We start from the raw sequence: 15,946 nt of genomic DNA on the forward strand, positions 1-15,946 counted from the left end.
TTTGTTTTCATTTGAGAGGCAGAGAGACAGACAGAGAGAGAGACAGAGAGAGAGAGGTAGTTATATATAGAGAGAGACATAAATATTGCCATCTGCTGATTCGCTCCCCAAGATGCCTGAAACAGCTAGGGATGAGCCAAAACTGGGAGCTGGGAGCTCAGTCCAGGTCTCCGGTATGGGTGGCAGACACCCAACCACTTGAGCCGCAGGCTGGCAGGAAGCTGGCAGAGAGCTGTATTCAGGGGCTAGAGCTGGGAATGGAACCCAGGTGCTCTGACGTAGGATGCAGGTGTCGTAACCGCAGCTTAATCATCAGGCCAAACAGCCACCCTAAGTCTAATTCTTAATTTATATAAGTGGTAAACTTAACAGAGCAAGTTATCTCCTATTAAGAAAAGCCTAAATCTCAGCATTCAAATAAAAATTAGATATCTTAATAAGTACCTCTAAAAGCTAATTACGAAGCTATTTTAAAAACTATGCTTAGCAATCAAAGGCTTATGTAGTGTTTTTAAAATGTGAAGCTTATATTTATTTAGTTTCTGTGCTGAAAGGAGTTATATGGGTTCTTTCTGTACACAATCCTAGATTTCCCATTGTGACTAAAATAAACAATTCTGCATTTTAAGAAATCATACAGATTGGGAGTAAAAATTGAACTCTCATTATCTACTTGTCGTTTTTATTTCCCTCCTATTTGCTCTGAATTTTGTTTCAGAGCCTTTGGACTTCCTTTCGGGCAGGAACTTGATGATGTATCATATTCCAGTGAAATCTTCAAAGTCAGTGAATAAAACCGGTAAACAAAGCCGCGGGACCTAGGAAACGCTGATAAGGATCAGCTCCACAAAGTCGTGATGACAGAAGCAACCACGCTAGAGGTGATATAATTTATTGCTTCCTCCTAAGCAGGACACCTACAAGACACATCTGTGACAGGAATGGATGGAGGTGACACAGAGGAGCAGCCCCTTATTGATGGACAACCCGGGGCTCAGGTTCCCAGCCTGCCCCGCGCCCCTCAACACTGCATGCTTTGTGCCTAGCGCTCCAACCCCATGCTTCGGGTTCCCTGTCTTTCGATCTTCTAGACATGGTGCCTCTCTGGATGAGGCAGGTGCTGTGATGCCACCTGGCCAAGACGCCGTCTTGTCTCATCAGTCGGCACTGATGCTCTTGTTCTTGTAAGAAGCCACAAACCGTGAACACATGTGAAAATGGACACACCCGCACTACCTAGTCTGGCTTTAGTGAAAAACTTATGTAAAGAGTGATATGAAGCAGTTCTTTTGGTTTAGAGTGAGCTATTTGGAAAGGTTCTGGATTCTTTTTTATTTTTAACATTTATTGGGGCCGGCACTGTGGTATAGTGGGTAAAGCCACTGCCTACAATGCCAACTGCTTCACTTCCAATCCAGTTCTCTGCTAATGGCCTGGGAAAGCAGTAAAAGATGGCCCAATTCCTTGAGTCCCTGCACCTGCGTGGAAGGCCCAGAAGAAGCTCCTGGCTCCTGGCTTTGGATCGGTGCAGCTCCAGCCATTGCAGCCATCTGGGGAGTGAACCAGCAGATGGAAGACCTCTCTCTGCCTTTGTCTCTCTGTAACTCTGCCTTTCAAATAAAAAAACTCAAAAAAAAAAAAAGCTGCTTATAAATGAGGCAGAGTATTTCAAATGCATCTTATATCAGAGTGGCTGGGTCCCAATGCCAACTCTGTTCTCAATTCCAGCTTCCTACTAATGCTTACCCTGAGAGCAGAAGGTGATGGCTCAAGTAGGTGGTTCCCTGTACCCATGTAGAAGACCTTGACTGAGTTCCTAGCATATGATTTTGTCATGGCGCATATCTAGTTCTTATGGGCATCTGGGGTGTGAACCAACAGATGAGATCACTCTCTCTCTCTCTCTGTGTATGTCTCTGCTTTTCAAATAAACATTTTTAAAAATGCTCACAAATGATTAGAAATCAATAAGAATTCAAGTGAGATTCAAATTCCCAATCAGGAAATTCATAAAGCATTAAAACACTGATTTTTCTTAATAAGACAGGCTATTGCAAATTGTTTTCAGAATTGCAGTATTATAGAACACTGTATATTGGGATGACCTTATAATATAGTGTAAATGATAATGCTCAGATTCTTTTTTTTGGCTCTCCCTAAATTATTTTTCTTACTAACATCTTCCAACTAGTAATTCTGACACACGCATTCAACTTGGACAAAGGTAATAATAATAGTTGCTACTCTACAGAATTGCAAAAGGGACAAGTATTCTCACCCAGGTAAGATGTTATAGGACTGTGCGGAAGTGCATTTGTAAAACTACGATCATGCAAAAGTTGTTTTAAGTTTAGTATTAAAATGTGATCATGAGGGACCAGCACCATGGTGTAGCAGTTTATAAAGCTAGAACCGGCGCCCATATGGGATGCCAGCGCTTCAGGCCAGGGCTTTAACCCGCTGTGCCACAGCGCCAGCCCTTGCAGTAGCCTCTTTCTTTTTCTTGGTTCTTCCAGACTCACTGCTCACACTCACCCTACTCACTGCTGCTCCCCTGGTCTTTATAAAATACACACTCCTCTTGGGAAACACCTCACTGGTTCCCCCACAGACACACATCAAGGCCTAAGCTTCATCCCTGGGCATATGAGACCTCTGTTATCTAACTTGGGCTTTTTACTTTGCTGGCCTGTTTCAGTCTAGACTGTGAGAGGGCCACACAAATGTCTGTCTTTACCTTGGCATTGCTCTCAGCGCCACACAGAGAGCCTGAGCTGTAACAGAATCACTCATTGGATCTGCCACCGCCTCACCTCTCGTGCCTCTGATTCATGCATGCATCTCGCCAGCCAGCCTAAACCCCCTGCAGAAACACAAGTGTGTCCCCCTCTTACCACTCTATTTTTTTTTCCCCCATGCATTCATCATTTATCTGAGAATTACCATCATCCAAGCCTGACTGGAGCTAGGTAGGTTTTCTGAATGAAGAAATGAAACACAAACTTAGGAGTGTAGCCTGGGAGGTCATACATCCTGAGAAACTGACCAGTGTAACAAACTGCAACACAAGAACAGTTTTCCCCAGGCAGTACAAGTAAGCAACAGTATAAGGCAAGCATATGCCTTTCTCTTACCCCGCCCAGTCTAAGAACTAGATTTAATTAATCAAGACTTTGTAGAATGAATTGGAATAAAACCTAAACAAGGGGCCAATGTCGTATTGCAGTGGGTGAAGCCACGGCTTGCAGCACCAGCATACCATACGAGAGCACTGGCTCAGCTTCTGGCTGCTCCACTCCCCACGTAGCTCCCTGCTAAGGTGCCTGGGAAGGCAGCGGAAGACGGTTCAAGCACTTGGGCCCTGCCACCCACGGCGGACCCCTGAATGGAGTTCCAGGCCCCTGGCTCTGGCCTAGCCCAGCCCGGGGTCATTGCAGCCATTTGGAGAGTGAACCAGTGGATGGAAAATCTCTCTGTCTCTCTGTCTTTCAAATAAATCTTAAAACATATGCACACACACGCACACAAAACAAAGAAAAACAAACCACCTTCTGCTAAAGCACAGGCTAAAAGGTAATCAAGACTCTCCCAAGTATGGAGCCCAAACGGCAGAGGGAGGGCACTCATAGCTCAACAGGTGGTCCGGGGGAACTCTGAAGCCACAGCCCTGTGGAGGCGGGATCTTGCATGGGGGCGTGGCCTTGCGGGTGGTCACATGACCAAATGACATATAAACGTCTCTAAAGAGAACTTGCTGAATAAGATGGAGAACAGGATGCTTCTTAGAGGATCTGCACGTATGTTGTTGTCTAGGTTCTCAGCACTGTGGTCAAAGTATTATTGAGACAAGCTTTAACAGGAAATATGTATAGAATAGGAATCAATGCTGTATAGGCATTTTACCAACACACTTTAGGGAAATTCTATGATGTTGAGCTTAATTTAAAAAAATACTTTCATTGTAATATATGGTTAGGTTATTGTCCTTTTGACAGGCATCAAATTCCATGATAAAGTATAACTTGTACAAATTAGTAGTTAGAATGAGTGATAAAATTAATCTATAAAATTCCTTCAAGTTTTCACCTGGCCCAGTCTTACCTCTTTACATGATGTGCGCAGTACATGCTCAGAAAACGAAGTCTGCAGATTATTAAAAAAAAAAAAAAAAAAAAAAAATATCCTTAGGTGGCTCAGGTGTACTCCAAAGCTTTGCCCCTACCAGGCAGGGCTTTTGCGCTGTGGGCGGGGCCTCGGTGGCCACGCCCCCTGGGCGGAGTGTAAGCCGGCCGCGCGGGAGCTGGCGCGCCCCCGCCGTTTCCTAGGAGACGAAACACACAGGCCGCGGGAGCTTCACAAGGGAGCCCACGAGGTGAGCCGCCGGCGCGGGCAGGTAGTCCCGAGCGGGCTGCGGGGCCGCCACCGTCCTGTCCGACCCAGCCCCAGCCCGTCCTGCGAGGCCGGCCCGGCATGTCCCCTCGGCGCCCTGCCGGGAGCCTGGACCGGGACGCCGGTAGGGAAGGCGGGCGGGATGCCGGGGCTCTCCGGGGCCAGCTGTCCGGCGCTCGCAGTCCGGCCTGGAGGCGGGAGGCGGGAGGCGGGAGGCGGGAGGCGGTCGGGGCTCCCCGAGGCCGGCTGTCCGGGACCGGCTGTCCGCGGGATCGGCCGGGACGCGGGGTCCGCCTGCGCGGGAGGCGGTCGGGGCTCTCCGGGGCCGGCTGTCCGAGACCGGCTGTCCGCAGGGCTCTCCAGGGCCGGCTGTCCGTGGGGTCCGCCTGCGCGGGAGGCGGTCGGGGCTCTCCGGGGCCGGCTGTCAGCAGGGTCGGCCCGGACGCGGGAGGCGGTCGGGGCTCCCCGAGGCCGGCTGTTCGCGGGGTCGACCGGGAGGCGGTCGGGGCTCTCGGAGGTCAGTTGTCCGGGGCCGGCCGGTTCGCGGGAGGCGGTCGGGGCTCCCCGAGGCCGGCTGTCCGGGGCCGGCTGTCCGCAGGGCTCTCCAGGGCCCGCTGTCTGCGGGATCGGCCGGGAGGCGGTCGGGGCTCCCCGGGGTCAGCTGTCCACGGGGCCGGCCGGGCAGCCCTCAGCCTGGGTCTCGGGGGGCCGCGGAGTGGGGTTCAGGACAGTCGCGAAGTTTGAGCGGAGGAGGAAGTCAGCGCTCGCTGGCGCGGCCCGAAGGTCGCGCAGGTGAAGGTGCTCCCAGCCGCGCGCCCGGGGCGCCCGGGGGTCGCCCGCCAGCCCGCCCGCGGAGACCCGGGCCGACTCCTCCCGGCCGGCCGGGTGATCGACTCCAGCCCTGGCTGGTGGAGAAGGCTCGGAGCGCCTGTGCCTTCCCTGCGGATGAGGTTTGAATTTAGGAGCAAGGAAGCCAGTGGGTAGCAACCCCCGCTGCAAGGAAACAGGCTCACGTGATTGCGTTTAGATAAGCTTTGGAAATAAGTAGGTATTTGTTCAAGGAACCAGCTTGATTTTAATCAGGAAAAATAACTCATTGCGTCCAAGTGGTGGTGGAGACAAGTGAGCCGGGACCATGTTGCATCTCTTCCTTGGGGTGCTTTTTCTTCGTTCTTTAGAATGGTTTGTGGTATTAGCACAGAGCACTGTGCTTTCTTTTAAAACAGAATTTTTGTCTTCCTGTTGCAATAATAGCCCCTCTTCAGACGTCTATAAACATATCACTTGGTTAGTGCTAAATATATTTTTTTCTGTTTTGCTTTTTAAACACTTAGTGCGTTTAGAAACACTAATTACTGTGTTGTCTTAACAGTAAGACCGCCCTGGAAGTGGGATCCTGATAGTGGGTTCTACAAAGACAAGCTGAGCATATCCAGTCCTCACACCTGTTCTGGGATTGGCAGAGGAGAGTTTTAACCTCCATTTGCCCTCTATGTTAATCTTTTTTAATCCTGTCTAAATCCCTTATTAGCTGGCCAAAGCTGTGGAGAGCCCAAGTTTACAATAATCGTACACTTAGATAAACAGAAGACAACTAGAATGGGAGATAAATTATATGGGTATTTGGTGAAGGTCTATAATTGAGACTCTAGTTAAATGTCTTTTTCTTTAAATCAGAACATAAACTTCATTTAATCCATAGGAAACATACTAAATATTGTAGCCTAGTTGTAGAGAATTCTGAGTTCTGAACAATTACGTTAAATTGAGGATTATATTTCTATTGTACTTTGGTTTTGTTGCATATATGTCATAATATAGTCCGTACATAAGAAACCATGTTAGTGTGAGTATGCATGGATTCCAAGATTTTTTTCCTCCAAAATAAATGTATCTTTTGATTATTTTTTCCACAAACTTGTTTAAGTACCCTCATACATTCCTGTCTTGCAAAATTAGTTTTCTACAGGTCAACAAAGAATACATGTAATTGGTAGAGAAACACTGTACACGTGTGGAGAACCACAGGCAGGCTATGTATTTTAACTTACCTGTACTGTTGTTTACAATTTTTATTTCTTTCAAAGGCAGACAGAGAGAGAGAAAGACAGACAGACATCAATCTTGCATTCACTGGTTCACTCCCCAGATGCCTACAACATCCTGGCTGGGCCAGGCCTAAGGCAGAAACCGAGAACTCAATCCAGTCTCCCACGTGGGTGGCAAGGACTTGAGTCATCACTTGCTGTCTCCCCAGGTGCACATTAACAGGAAGCTGGAATCAGGAGCAGAACCAGGACTCAAATCCAGGCACTCTGATGCGGGGTGTGGGCTTCACAAAGAGCATCTTACCACCACTCCAAACGCTGGCTCGCATTACGGCTTTCTGACAAGTAACCAGTTTAGGACCTTACTGTGCTATGTTGAAAAACCTAGTTGTCTATATACTGTCCATGTGTAGGTCCATTAGAACCCTGCCTTGTATCTGTGCCTCCACATCGTCCCTGTATTTTCAGGGGGGTGGAAAGGACAGCTTCTCACATTGGAGTTTACTTTGTAATTAGTATTCCTCGAAAGAGGACTTGCTGAGCCTCTTGTTTCGGAGGGTAATGTGCACATTGGTTTTCCTGGAAGGCGTGGTAGGGCTTAAACTGAGGAGAACCTCAGAGAACCATGAATCAGACCTCTGCAAAATCTACGCCAGACCCATAGTCTGTGCCACATCACCCCGCAAGCAGAAAGCAGCTGGCAAGTGACCGTGCTGTTTCTTCTTCCCCAAGGATAAGTAGAGCCAGTCCTGAAGCCATCCTCAGCTGCAACAAAACAAAACTGTGTTTCCCATGTTTATTTGGAAGTTACTGCTCTGGGTTGGCCAGTAAATGTTTCGAAGAAGACTCTCTAATGCAAATTGACTTTATTTTTATTTTTATAGGGTGTCCCTAAGAATGGAATCACTGTTTCCTTGCCAGATTCCTTATTACTGTACTGCGTAATCTTGGGGAAGAGCCTTTGTTTAATGAATGACGAGCCTGTCACCAGTGGAGCGACAACAGTGAGCGAGCAAAGACAAAAGTGAAGAAGTTGCTTCCGCTCCTGTTGGACAAGGAAGAGCGTTCGGTCAGTGACTGCCGTAGCGTCTGTCCAGGATGAACCGATACACAACCATGAGACAGCTGGGAGACGGCACCTATGGGAGTGTGCTTATGGGCAAGAGTAACGAGTCTGGGGAGCTGGTGGCCATCAAAAGGTACGTGTCTGACACTGCGAAGTGCACCTTTGAAATTCCCATCTCTGCCTCCCTGACAGTGGACCCAAGCGCACGGAGAGGTCCAGTGTAGAGCCCACGCTCATTTGGCTAATGGGCAGTGCCATCCTGGAAAAAGACATTACCAAAAAGGACTATTCTCCTGATGTCCACATATGTTATCTGAATGGTCTGGGCTGCCCAGCTGTCTTGATAACCCCAAAGAAACATGAGTGTTATGCATAAAATATGCGGGCTGAAATGAAAGGTCATCTTTGTAATGTTTGCAAATTTAAAATTGCAAACAGAGTAAGGCTTGTTATTTCTTTAAAATAATAGGCATCAAATCAGTTCCTTTTTTTTTCCAGGCAGAGTTAGACAATGAGAGAGAGAGACAGAGAGAGAGAGAGAAAGGTCTTCCATCCATTGGTTCACTCCCCTAATGGCCACTATGGCTGGCGTGCTGCGCCGATCTGAAGCCAGGAGCCAGGTGCTTCCTCCTGGTCTCCCATGTGGGTGCAGAGCCCGAGCACTTGGGCCATCCTCCACTGCACTCCCGGGCCACAGCAGAGAGCTGGACTGGAAGAGGAGCAACCGGGACAGAATCCAGTGCCCCAACCGGGACTAGAACCCGGGGTGCCGGTGCCACAGGCAGCCTATTGAGCTGCAGCGCCAGCCAAATCAGTTCTTCATAATGTCAAATTGAGTTCTGAATGGCATATAGTATGAGGGTACCTCGAAAGGTTCATAGGAAATGAAATTAAAAACATTTAAAAAATTAAAAGATGTTTTAGTGCATAAAAAGTCTTGAAATCCATGCATAGTTTTCCCATGATACACATTTTCCATGAACTTTTTGAAGAATTCTCCTCTGCATGGATTTCAAGCATTTTTTACACCTAAATAAACTTATTTATTAATCTCACTCTCTAGGAACTTTTTTGAAAATATGCTTATATTTTCCCAAGCTTACCAATTAAGTAGAATTAAGTATGATTAATTTAATTGTTCCTTTTAATCTCCCATATTGTCCCCTTTAATCTCCTGTATTTTTCTACACTACATACCCCAAAGCTTAGTTGATTTAAAATAGGATCAAACATTTACCAGCTCACACAGCTCCTGTGGGTCAGGAATTTAGCACCGGTGTAACTGGGTGGTGTGGGCTCGCAGTCTCATGGGGTGGCAGTCAGCTGTTGGCCAAGGTTGCAGCAGTCAGAAGGCTGGACCAGGGCTGGGAGGATTCACTTGTAGGGTGACTCAATATGTTAGTCTGCTAGGGCCAGGCCACAGACTGGGTGACTTAAACAACAGAAAGATATTTCCTCACAGTTCTGAAGCAGGAAGTGTGAGATCCAGGGGTTGGCAGGGTTGGTTTCTTCGGAGGCCTTTCTCCTTGGTTTGTAGATGGCTAGTCTTCTGACATCTCCACCTGGTCTCCCCTCTGTGTGCGGATCTGTCCAGACGTCCTCTTTAAGGACACCAGTCATATCCTAAAGACATCATTTAACCTTGACTACCTATCTCTTCATCATTAACCTGCCCCCAGGTGCACTGACATGCCCAGGCACCTGAGGTGAGGACCTACACATTTGAATTTTGGGGGAGACAAAAATCAGCCTGTACAGGGGTGTTGTAATAAAATAGCACACACTGGGTAGCTTGAATACCACATTTACTGTCTCACCAGCCTGGAGCCCACAAGTCTGAAATCAAGGAGTTGGCAGGGGTGGTTTCTTGTGAAGGCTGTGCGGGAAGCATCCGTTCCAGGCCTCTTGCCCGGCTTGTATAAACCATGTTCTCCCTGTGTTTACAGGACCTCCTCCCCGTGAGGATCTGTGTCCAAATTTCCTCTCTCTGTAAGGATGCTAGTCATGTTGGATTGACCCCACTGAACTTGATTACCTCTGCAGAGACTTACCTCCATGTAGAGTCCCACTCTGAAGTACTGGGCGTTAGAACTTCAATATGTGAACTCCTGAGGGGTGCAGTTCAACCCGCAACACTCACACGTGGCTGGCAAGTCTGTACTGGGGCTGTTGGCAAGAGGCGTCAGTTCCTCCTCACATGGAACTCTCCAGAGGGTTGCTGGAGCAGCCTCATGACATCATAGTTGGACAAGTCTTAGAAACTGATTACCACGTCATCCAGAGTATGACAACGTAAAATGCAATCTTGTTTTAAAAGATTTATTTTGTTTATTTGAAAGGCAGTTATGGAGAGAGAGGTCTTCCATTCGCTGGTTCACTCCCCAAATGGCGGCAATGGTTGTGGCTGGGCCAGGATGAAGCCAGGAGCTTCTTTCCACGTGGTTTGCAGGGGCCCAAGAACTTGGGCCATCTTCTGCTGCTTTCCCAGACACATTTGCAGGGAGCTGGATAGGAGGTAGAACAGCCAGGACTCAAACCAGCATCCATATAGGAAGCTAGTGCCGCAGGCACTGGCTTTACCCACTACATCACAGTGCTGGCCTCGTAAAATACAATTTTTAAAATTATTCATTTATTTTTTTGAAAGGGTGCAGAAGAGAGAGAGTGAGAGAGAGCGAGAGATATTGATTGATCTTCCATTCACTGGTTCACTCCCCAAATAGCTGTAGCAGCCAGGGTTGGGCCAGGCCAAAGCTAGGAGCCAAGAAAGTGGGGCTACTGGCAGCACCTACATGAGTTCTCGAGCACGGGAGGGCCAGCGTGGTGCAGGCTGGGGAGGGGGGACTCTGAGAATATGTGTGCGACCTTGAGAAAATAGTGGAGAGAGGCTGACCGTGGGACCCAAGCTGGATGAGGCAGCAGGGATGCAGCTGTAGGAAGAGCGACTGCAGGGTAACGATGGTGCGTGGTCAGTCTGCAGCACTGCAGGTTGAGGACCATGCCCCATGACCACATGGCGTTCTTGAGTAACTGCAGGAGGACAGGGGTCTTGCAGTTCAGGAGCTGGCGGAATTATCAGTATGAATGTTCACGATAGCCACTATTCCCTCCAGTTCTGGACAAGATGGAAAAGCAGCATCGTTATGTACACGACTCGTACAAGAAGTCTCTGCCGTTTCATTCAAGCTGATGGGAAGGAATAAATTCTACCTGAATATTAGACCCCTTATTTTCCATTCTCGATTTATTCCTGTCCTCCAAACTTACATCCCAAACTATCCAATCAGGACCATCATTTTATCTTTGGTGGTATAAAATTTTCAGCATTCCCAATTTAGGCCATGAATGTTACAGGTATAGCACTTTGGATAACCGTTTAAAGTCACCTCACTAAGTTAACACATATTTATTAAGCTCTGCCTTTCAGGACTGTCAGGCGGCAGGCAGTTCCTTCCAGGGGGCATAGAAATCCACCTGTCATTCAGCAAACAGTTCTGAACAAGCCGCCGTGTGCAGACTGGTATTGGGAGTATCCTCAAGGAGCTTACGTCTGGGGAGAAGGACTAAACCTGTTAAATTAGCGAATGATGGAAGGTGGCAGAAGACCATGGGTGCTGTGGGGAAAAGGGCAGACTGAGAAAGGCTACCAGGGAATGTGGTGGATCTTCACAAAGTTCATGGAAAAGTGAATTAGATACGTTTATTTGGTGTGAACATTTTTGCCTAGTTTTTACCTAATATACTCATTTTCCACGAACTTTCTGAAGACCCCTTGTGTGCTTGCATTTCAAAACCTTTTTTGCAGTGAAATAAACTTGTCTTGCATTCCACTTTCCAGGAACTTTCTGGAGCGTGCTTCCCTTCTCTTAGGACGAGTAGTTGAGAGTAGCCCAGAAAGCAGTGCAGGACGTGAGTGAAGTAAGGACAGCCCGAAACGACCTTGCACTTCTGACCAGAGAGTTCTTACTAGATGCTCTGCCAGGTTTCTTTTCCTGTCTTCACAGGCCTGCACCTCTGTCTTTCAGGGCTCAGCTGCAGTATACCTTATCAAAACAGACTGGCCATTATAGGCTTAACGATCCCAGTGTGGATTGGCTTGTGTCCTTTTTTTTTTTTTTTTTTGACAGGTGGAGTTATAGACAGTGAGAGAGAGAGAGAGACAGAGAGAAAGGTCTTCCTTCTGTTAGCTCACTCCCCTAATGACCGCTATGACTGGAGCTACGCCGATCCAAAGCCAGGAGCCAGGTGCTTCCTCCTGGTCTCCCATGTGGGTGCAGGGACCCAAGCACTTGGGCCGTCCTCCACTGCCCTCCCGGGCCACAGCAGAGAGCTGGACTGGAAGAGGAGCAACCAGGACAGAATCCAGTGCCCCAACCGGGACTAGAACCTGGGGTGCCAGTGCCACAGGTGGAGGATTAGCCAAGTGAGCCACAGCGCTGGCCTTGGCTTGTGTCCTTCTATCTAATTTCTGCTTCCTATGTTGGATGGGAAACACCATGTAAACCCCCTCTGATTTGTTCATTATCCTGAATGCATGAAAGAGGATGACAAGGGACCTAGAGGAAAACGCCTTTTCTTAGTCACTCTAAGAAACTGGGTTTTCTTGGGATAACTGCTTTGAAGGAAACTTCTGTATGTGTTGTAGAACAGATAATATGCCTCGCCTGAGGGCAGTCTTGCTGAGAAATGGTACTCGTGGGAAGGAAAGTAGCAATGTTAGTCAATATGGAAGAACAGAAGACAGATTTTACAAGAAGAATCAAAGCTTAGTTATTACTGAACTGTGAAAAGTAACTTAAATGTAGTTTTATCTGACTTCTAAAAGATTGGATATTTTTAAAATTTTCAAACTACTTTTTTAAAAGATTTATTTATTTATTTATTTGAAAGACAGAGTTACAGAGAGGCAGAGAAAGAGAAAGATCTTCCATCTGTTGGTTCTCTCCCCCAGATGGCCGCATGGCCGGAGCTACAATGATCTGAAGCCAGGAGCCAGGAGCTTCTTCTGGGTCTCCCACATGGATGCAGGGGCCCAAGGACTTCTTCTACTGCTTTCCCAGGCCATAGTAGAAAGCTGGATTGGAAGTGGAGCAGCTGGGTCTCGAACCAGCGCCCATGTGGGATGCCCATGCTTCAGGCCAGGGCATTAACCCGCTGTACCACAGCGCTGGTCCCTGACTTAAATCTCTTAACTTTGTGGACTTGTCTAATCAGAAGTAGATCAGATTTGTTGATAAAATCACTACATTTTCTACCACAAATTTCTATTTTCTTCCCTTGCTTCCCTCTGCTTGGTGAAGGCTTATGCTATGTGATATCTGAAATTCTGTTTTAATAGAAAGGTGAGAATCCATCCATCCCCCTTTGAGTGAGTTACTGACACTTCCCTAAGCAGTTCCAGAAAGAGGAAAGGTGGGAGAAGTCCTCTCAGCAGAGCAGACACAGGGACAGTGAGAACTCGCCCAGAGGGGAGATGAATGGCACTTCTCCCACGTCTCTGTTAAAGCAGAGTTAGGAGGTGACAGAGGCAGGAGCCTTCGCCACGCAGCCTTGGGGTACATCGGAAGGGGGTGGTTTGCCCGGGGTGAATCAGCGGCTCTGTCCTTGTACACTAAACTTTTCCTCGTTTATTTCAGGATGAAGAGAAAGTTCTATTCTTGGGATGAATGTATGAACTTGAGAGAAGTGAAGGTAAAATCCTAAAAATAGAAAGAACTGAAGAAAGCCCTTAATTCTACTTCATACCTGAGGATGATAACTAAGGAAATCATTCTATTCTCCAGGGGATTCATTCTAAAGAAAATTCTGTTTAGGTTTTTTCTTTAACTTTCTGAAGTATTTTTTCATTTCTTTTGGTTTTGATGTCAGTGAAAAACAGAAAATAATTATACCCTCATATTGAAAAGTTCATCCTCACTACTTCTTTTTTTTTTCTTTTAAGATTTATTTATTTGAAAGAGTTACACAGAAAGGAGAGGCAGAGAGAAAGAGAGCGGTTTTCCACCCATTTGTTTATTCCCCAAATGGCCGCAACAGCCAGAGCTATGCTGATCCAAAGCCAGGAGCCAGGAGCTTCTCCTGGGTCTCCCATGCGGGTGTAGGCGCCCAAGGCCTTGAGCCATCTTCTACTGCTTTCTCAGGCCATATCAGAGAGCTGGATCAGAAGTGGAGTAGCTGGATCTTGAACTGGCGCCCTTATGGGATGCCGGCACTGCAGGCGGTGGCTTTACCCTCTACGCCACAGTGCCAGCCCCACCCTTACTTCTAAAAGAGCATCTTAATTCATATTATCAAAGGAAAGATAACTTTTTAAAGTTACTATTTCCTTGTATTTTATATTATTATGACTTGGACAAATTTTTGGAGACTTTTGCATGGAATTGCACATAATTAAGTCAAAGAAAAGTTAGCCCTGTTTAACAGACTGAAAAAAAAGTAACAGATTGCAGTATGTAGTAAATACTTCTGACTTGTTTTATTTTGGCACCTGACATTCATTGCTTAAAGGAATTCCTACTTGCCTTAAATAGATGTTTTATAAAATTACGTAGATGTTAAGATATAATTCATTGATGAATCTAGAAGAAATTGAATATTACTTAAGGTGATTGTTACTTAGCATTAATCAAATTTTGTCAGCTTCTGTAATTTTTCTTGTAGAAATTGTAATGCTTATATGCTGTTTTGCAGTCTCTGAAGAAACTTAATCATGCCAATGTGATTAAACTTAAAGAAGTTATCAGAGAAAATGACCATCTTTATTTTATATTTGAATATATGAAAGAAAATCTCTATCAATTAATGAAAGAGAGGTATGTTTTTATCCTGTAAAACTGTAATTTTTCCCTATAATTTATGCTTTGAGTCCTCTGGATCCTTTCAGTATGTCAGACCTCACAGTAGACAAGCCAGTCACCATAAGAAGTAGATTCACATTAGTTAGCTCTGTTATCTGCATCAAAGGTAGCAGGTAACACTGGAGAAGAGCCACTTACAACAGAGCCATGAGTTTTCTCTTGTAATTCCTTACAAATAGAGGTAAATATTTCATGTAAACATACGTACTCTCTATCGAATTTGATTTTTCAAATAAAAACCTATCTAGAGTTTAGTCCTCAGTAAGAAAGCTGGCCTTGGGCACCGTTGAGACGATGATCTTCCTTGCTCTCCCAAGCATCTTGTGAAAGGTAAGTGAAACAGTGGAGACAAATGAAGCACCACAGGCCTCCAGCAGAATGTGTGAGTGCTAGAACCTCATGTGTTACCAATGCCAAGGAGATGCTCATTGGAGTATTAACCTATGGACAGACGCCCTGAAGGAGAGCTTGGGTCTCCCCAGGGGCCTGGGAGGGGTGCTCTGCTGGCGGGGTTCTGGGCACATCTGGGGGCTAAGTCCATCTGCCTGCTCTGGAAGCCAGAGTTGTTCAGCAAAAGGCCCTAAAATACTTAGAAATAGAGGAACTTCCCACTGTAATGGTACTGCCTACACTCTGTTTCTCACACACATATCTATACTCAATATCAAAGGGTAGCAATTCAATTTTTCTTTAATCATTTTTCCAAAAATGTTTGCTGAATGTTTGTTGTAGTCTAAGCTGACACTTTAAAACATTAATGTCAGTTAAAATAACAGTAGTCTTCAAACCTTAAGTTAGTTTTTATTTTTCTAGAGTCTTTTCTAGTCTTTATATATAGACATGCATGCTTTTTAAAAACAGTTATCATTTTCAGGGCGCCGGATTCTGTCCCGGTTGCCCCTCTTCCAGGCCAGCTCTCTGCTGTGGCCAGGGAGTGCAGTGGAGGATGGCCCAAGTGCTTGGGCCCTGCACCCCATGGGAGACCAGGAGAAGCACCTGGCTCCTGCCATCAGATCAAGGCGGTGCGCCGGCTGCAGCAGCCATTGGAGGGTGAACCAACGGCAAAGGAAGATCTTTCTCTCTGTCTCTCTCTCTCACTGTCCACTCTGCCTGTCAAAAAAAAAAAGTTATCATTTTAGTGGTAATAAAATTTTTAATTTGATTTATTCACTTAGAAATACTTGTATGATGTATAGTCTTTATAGTTACCACAATTATTATATGCTGTTCAGTGACTATACTAACCTTCATTTACCTCTTTGAACTACTTAAAATGAATAACTATCAATGGGAGAAAATATTGGTAATTACAGTGTAAAAATACTGATGAAAAGTTGCACAGCCATGAAAGGTGCAAATTAAAAGGATTACGAAAATGCTTGTAAGTGAAGAAAACAAATTGTACTTATGTAGCCTTGATTCCTAATATAAAATGCAGGATGGGCATTGTGGTGCATTGGGTTAATCCATGGCATGGGACACCTGCATCCCATACTGGAGTGCTATTTTGAGTCTTGGCTACTCCCTGCCTCTGATCCAGCTCCCTGCTAATGCACCTAGGAGACAGCTGACGATGGCCCAAGTAC

General features: G+C 46.3%; 1 protein-coding gene across 7 annotated transcripts in view; it reads left to right on the plus strand.

Annotated features, from left to right (window-relative positions):
* Window positions 1–4,232: 4,232 nt before the first annotated feature.
* MAK (male germ cell associated kinase) overlaps window positions 4,233–15,946 on the plus strand; it is a 53,941-nt gene continuing 42,227 nt past the window's right edge. For 3 of the 7 annotated variants that reach the window (XM_089333410.1, XM_051855120.3, XM_089333414.1), the window contains exons 1-4: window positions 4,233–4,372; window positions 7,322–7,636; window positions 13,140–13,194; window positions 14,194–14,315. In XM_089333410.1, coding sequence (XP_089189536.1) covers window positions 7,536–7,636; window positions 13,140–13,194; window positions 14,194–14,315 — 278 coding nt within the window. In that variant the 5' untranslated portion in view covers window positions 4,233–4,372; window positions 7,322–7,535. The other 4 variants (XM_070074428.2, XM_051855119.3, XM_089333411.1 and 1 more) reach the window with 3 other exon arrangements.

Source organism: Oryctolagus cuniculus, chromosome 5, assembly GCF_051225735.1.
Source record: "Oryctolagus cuniculus isolate XC-2025 breed Fujian yellow rabbit chromosome 5, ASM5122573v1, whole genome shotgun sequence".
Classification (NCBI taxonomy): Eukaryota; Metazoa; Chordata; class Mammalia; order Lagomorpha; family Leporidae; genus Oryctolagus; species Oryctolagus cuniculus.